Below are 5641 nucleotides of genomic sequence, written 5' to 3'. Positions count from 1 at the left end.
TCAGGCAAGGGGCGCGGCTACAACCCACTGACAGCACGTGACCCGCAGAGTTGCTCCTCAGCTGCTGTCGGGTTGACCAGAAACTACATTTCCCACAATGCAGTAATTAAACCCATTTTAATTCTGACAAAAAAAGTTTTGAACAAAGTTAACGTCCTAACTTGCGTTTGATGTTATCTTTCTTTATTCACTTGGATAGTTTGATCCTTAATTGATGGAGTTCTGTGGGTTTAATAACATGACAAATTAAAAGGATTTATGTTATAACAGAGCAACAAACAATTTTTTTTTTCTGTGTAACTGTAATGTTTGTTACTTGAATAATTCTATTATTTGACATTACTCAGTAGTTACATTTATTTTACATTACATTGACTTACATTTAGTTACATTTTTAACTTACATCCGATCCTTTGAGGACAGCTCGCTGAAAATAACACCCCTGCCCTAAGGGGTCAACGATAGTTAGTTAAAGAACGGATCTACTTCACTAATGTGTAACCTCAATGAATGAGCACATATTCAGTTTCAATTCTGGATTTTGATCATCAACAACATACATAGATTAAATTAAATTGAATTAAATCATAACAGACTGGCAGGCAGGTATGTAGGTAGAGACAGGCACAAGACAGACAGATAGATGCTCTTTCTGAATGGAGTTACTGGTTATTATGTATGACTGATGATTGTAAACAATTCACTAAACATAGCGTGAATAGATTTGGTAACTCTTTAAGACTGTCTTGTCTACATCTGTGTCATATTGTGTTGTTTTGTCTGTGTATACTTCCAACCTAGTTATATTCCAGCAGTTAATTTCCACCCATTTTTCAGTCTTCCCCTCATCTGTCTAATGAAAACTGTCTCCACTCTTTACATTTCCACACAAATATTCTGTTATCAATCCTCCCTTCTCCAAGGCATGCTGTCACCTTTCTAAATGTTCCTCCACCTGCTCCCTGGTTTTTCACTGCAGATCACAGTGTCATCTGAAAACATCATGGTTTTGGGGTTGATTCCAGTCTAACTTCATCTGTCAGCCTGTCCATCACCACTGCAAACAGGAAGGGGCTCAGAGCTGATCTCTGATCAGTCCCACCTCCACCTTGAACCCCTCTGTGACACCTGTATTACACCTCACCGCTGTTCTGTTGCCCTCGTGCATATCCTGTATTATTCTATTATACTTCTCTGCCACTCCACACTTCCTCATGCTTTAATACAGTATCTCTCTGGGTACCTTTTCATAGATTTTCTCTATAGCTACAAAGACACAATGAAGCTCCTTCTGACCTTTTCTGCACTGCTCCGTCAACATCCTCAAGGCAAATAATGCATCTACTGTATTGTGTGGCTCTGTGATATGCTGGCGATGTGTCCAGGGTGTACCCCACCTCTTGCCCGTAGCCAGCTGGGATGGGCTCCAGTAACATTTGTAACCCACAAAGTAGATGTGTGACTCTAGATGAGACGATTATGGTCATCATCTACAAGCTACAAGCTTGAATGAACAGTTATGAGGATGGAACACGTAATGCGGATGTATGGTCCATGTATTTATAAAACAAAAAAGTATAACAACAGCATTACGTACAATCATGTTCAATGGTACAACAGTATTAATAAAATTTATTAATATGATCAGGTAAATTGCAAGCACTACAACACTGACCATTGGTCAGTTTTGTTACTTTATACATGTCTTACACCTATTGAAGGAGGATGGTAATAGCAGGTCTATGTGGTCAGTGTAAGTTGCAGATCATATAAAACCTTTTTAACACAAAAAAAGGGAAATCTTTTATAGCCTCGATTTGAAAGCCTCTCAAGATGAATATCACACACATTGTTTAAAAACAATAAATATCAGTGCCTAGTTATTACTGTAGGGAAATTATTAATTTTCATTTAAGTGAAAATTCCCTCTAAATGGTTCAAAATACTGGCTGGTTTCAGGATGTAGTTCTATTTAAACCACAGACACACACACACACACACACACACACACACACACACACACACACACACACACACATACACACACAAATTTTTAACACTATGTAACACACACAAGAGCAGCCGCAATGCAATATTAAAAAAGATAATACAAATAAAACCCTACATGAAATGACGATTAGCAGAGGAAAAATCATTGTAAAAGTCTCTGCATTACACATGATTTTAAATATGAATTCAAAAAGTGTGAAGATAAAATAAGATCTTCTGTGTACAGGAATCAAAATGCAGTAAACATTTGTTGTGAAATATAACAAGCATATAGAACAATTATTTTACCCTGTGAAACGCAGATGTCAAGATTTCCTGCTAGAAGGACAAAAGTCACTGATAAGGTGAATTAATCAAACTGAGGGCAGACAGAGCAACGAAAAGAAGACAATATGACATCATGACCAGCCAGTGGCCTCTGCAGCCCCCGTGTCAAATAGAAGCTGGGTAATGTTCACACTGAGGAGAGAATAGGAGAGGCTCAACATGTGCTTCAGCAGCACAAAACATCTGAACCAGCCCAGTTTGAGCAAACATTGGTGACTTCAGTGTTTTCCTATGCAATTCCCATGGCAGTAGTATCCCTTGCATAGATCACTGCCTGGTATGAGGAAGCAACTGATGAATTTAATATTCTTTTCTTCTCTATACACTAATCACGTGTTGATTCACATGCCAACTTTGTTGTGTCTTCTTTCGCCATTTTTTCTGGAATCATGCATTTGGCACATCTCTACCTGGTTGCATTTTCCTGTGGGAAAAAAAATAACTCAATATAAAAGCATATAATTGTACACTAAGACACAATAGCACTTAAATGATAATTTACTCTGCAGGATATCATGGAACTTCATTTTGATTATATTGCTACGAAGGAAAAGCCATCGTTTTCCTCAATTTTTGGGTCGAATTTATACAAGTGTAAGACTGAAATGGCCAGCATCTTGTGTTTAAGTGGTGTAGGTAAGATAGTTTAATTGCATGGTAATTAATGAACATACTCATGTTTAGTAAGGGAGACTTTGTCGCAGGTGACCTCTGTGAGCTGTCCACCCTCCTTAGCTGGGACCCCCGCCATCTGTATACTGCCCTCCTTTGCTTTCAATTCTCTACAAAAACAAAAATTTAAGACATGATAAATAAAAGCTTGACAATAAATGTCTCCCATTTTTGAAGGTATTTCCACTGCCAACTCACCCATTAGTGGTTCCTTCCACTTCCTCAAGCATTTTCATGCCTGGTATTTTCTTTCCAAAGACTTTCACAGCAATATACATGAGAAGGCCACAGTGATTTCTGTAGCAGCAGGTCAAGTCGACCACAAAGAATACCAGCAAGAAGATGACGATGACGATAGCAGCCACACTGCCTTTGGTCATTTTGCGGCTGGACACTTTGAATGGAGCAGAAAATGAGAAGAAGAAAAAAAAAGACATCCTGTTTGACATGAATGCTCCACTGTGGGTACAACATTTTTTATTTTTTTTATTTTTTTTTGGAGGGGGGTGGACATACCTGGCTGTTCTCCTATGGTGAAATTGAGCATAGCAGGAAGAGAGGAGCCATTAGCATTGACTGCCGTGACCTCTAGTTGGTAGCCTAAGCTGAAAGACAGGTCTTCAAGGGAGATAAAGTTGGCATCGGATGGCAGCTGTGTCTCCTCCCACTTAGTTCCCTCCTTATCCTGAGGAGGCACAGAGGAACGCTGGAGGTCACAAAGGAGCGATCGATTCCCATATAGAAGCAGATTGGCAGCGTTGCCTACCTGTCTGTATTTCAGCTTGTATTGCTGCAGAGGACTTCCACCATTATTCATCAGTTTAAGAGGCACAGAGAAGGAGTTCTTCTCCACTTTCATCTTGTCAACTGACAAAATGGGCCTGTCTGGTTCTCCTGCCATCAGAAGGCAGAGAGGGAGGAAAGAACTGGTGACCACACATTCATGTTCAAAAATTAACTCGTCATGTTTGGATTGAGATACTTGTCTTGGTTACGTATGGATTTATAAGACAAAGCAATGATTCATTGTTTAGAAAGTAACCGTGTCTACTTTACCATCTGAGGATGGATGACAATGTAAACACACGGTGTCATCAGTAGCCAAAGATGCCGAAGATGATGATGTCATCAGACGGATTGGAGGATAAAAGATGGAAGAGAAAAAAAGTAGTACAAAAGTGGGGGTCTTGCTCAGACACACCGCATTTACCAAACAGACTGGAACACACACTCATTCATTATCTATGAGTTTGGTGTGTTGTCAGGTTGTCAGTGTGTGTGTGTGTGTGTGTGTGTGTGTGTGTGTGTGTGTGTGTGTGTGTGTGTGTGTGTGTGTGTGTGTGTGTGTGTGTGTGTGTGTGTGTGTGTGTGTGTGTGTGTGTGGTACTTACATTTTGCCCGAGTGCGGACAGCGCTTGTATCTGAGAACTGTCCCACTCCCACTGCATTCAAGGCAGCCATACGCACTGTGTACATCGTGTATGGCTCCAGGCCAGTGATAGATAGAGGATCTACAAATCAATTGCACACACAGAGAGAAAGAGTCAGCGGTAGTTCTTTGCTTGACTAAATGTTATTAGTGATTTTAGAATGAAGTTAATTATAAATCCAATAAATAAAAAGAACAGAATCACCAAACTGAAGAGGTAAAACCTCTCCAAAAAACTTTCTTGAAGTCCCGTGGACTTAAACAACTCTGGATAACAGAATCACAGGTTTTCTCCTCAGTCAAGTTTTACAACTGTAAAGAGCCCATAAAGAGTATTTTACCTGATGATGGGATTGTGATCTCTTCCCACTGCTCTGCAGGACATCGCCTCCACTGCAGGACAAAACTTGTGACTGGCGTTCCTCCATTGATGGGTAGCGTTTTGAGGGAGAAGATGACTGAGGTGGGGCCAGGCAAGACCGACAGGTAGAGGGGCAAACCGGGCTGGGCTGTGGGTCAGGAGGGAGTCAGGGAGGCGGAATTTAAAATTAAAAAATATTGGGATTGTAAAAAGTTGATTATGATTATGAGTAAAGGTCAAATGTTAAGAAGACCTCTTACTGTATATTGCAACATCTCTTGATGCATTTCCAGAGGGGCTAACAGCCATGCAGGAATACAGACCACCATCAGAGGGCATCATCTCCTCAATCACCAATGCACCATCAGCAACATGGACTCGGCCAGAGGTAGAGTCCTGTATGGGGGGGGGGCATATAAATGTAGACATTGAGGCTGTTGGAGCAGCTGGACAACGAAGCATCAACAGGTGACTGGAGCCATGGCCTTCACATCACGTGTGTGTATCCACCCTCTCACCAGTGTCTGGCCGTTGTGCTTGTTGAGCCAGTGTAACTGAGGATGAGGATGACCAGAAACATTACAGGATACGGATACTCTCTCATTCAGCAATACACTCTGCTGCTCTGCCGATACAAAAACCTCTGGGGCTTCTGAAATAAATAAAATAGAACCCCATTAAGATTTAGAGAAATCCTGAAAACGAAACATGCTAATGTGTAATTATAGCAGAACTGGATGCATTAATGTGTTATGATGCAACAATGTGATAATAAAGAACCCATAACATTATGGTGTGGATCAGGATCGAGGGACAGATCCAGGAATTATTTTACCCTTTCT

The 5641-nt window shown here is 40.7% G+C and overlaps 1 protein-coding gene across 1 annotated transcript in view; it reads right to left on the bottom strand.

The window, feature by feature from the left end:
* Positions 1–1538: 1538 nt before the first annotated feature.
* ncam3 (neural cell adhesion molecule 3) overlaps positions 1539–5641 on the bottom strand; it is a 41119-nt gene continuing 37016 nt past the window's right edge. Inside the window, exons 12-20 of the mRNA XM_068323588.1 lie at positions 5318–5451; positions 5060–5195; positions 4780–4947; positions 4401–4520; positions 3776–3990; positions 3526–3694; positions 3208–3403; positions 3012–3119; positions 1539–2761 (exon numbers count right to left, since the gene is read on the bottom strand). Of these exons, the coding sequence (XP_068179689.1) occupies positions 2725–2761; positions 3012–3119; positions 3208–3403; positions 3526–3694; positions 3776–3990; positions 4401–4520; positions 4780–4947; positions 5060–5195; positions 5318–5451 (1283 nt within the window). The 3' untranslated portion in view covers positions 1539–2724. The remainder of the gene's footprint in view (positions 2762–3011; positions 3120–3207; positions 3404–3525; positions 3695–3775; positions 3991–4400; positions 4521–4779; positions 4948–5059; positions 5196–5317; positions 5452–5641) is intronic.

This window comes from Antennarius striatus, chromosome 9 (assembly GCF_040054535.1).
Source record: "Antennarius striatus isolate MH-2024 chromosome 9, ASM4005453v1, whole genome shotgun sequence".
NCBI lineage: Eukaryota > Metazoa > Chordata > Actinopteri > Lophiiformes > Antennariidae > Antennarius > Antennarius striatus.
This window is presented reverse-complemented; position numbering and strand designations above follow the sequence as displayed.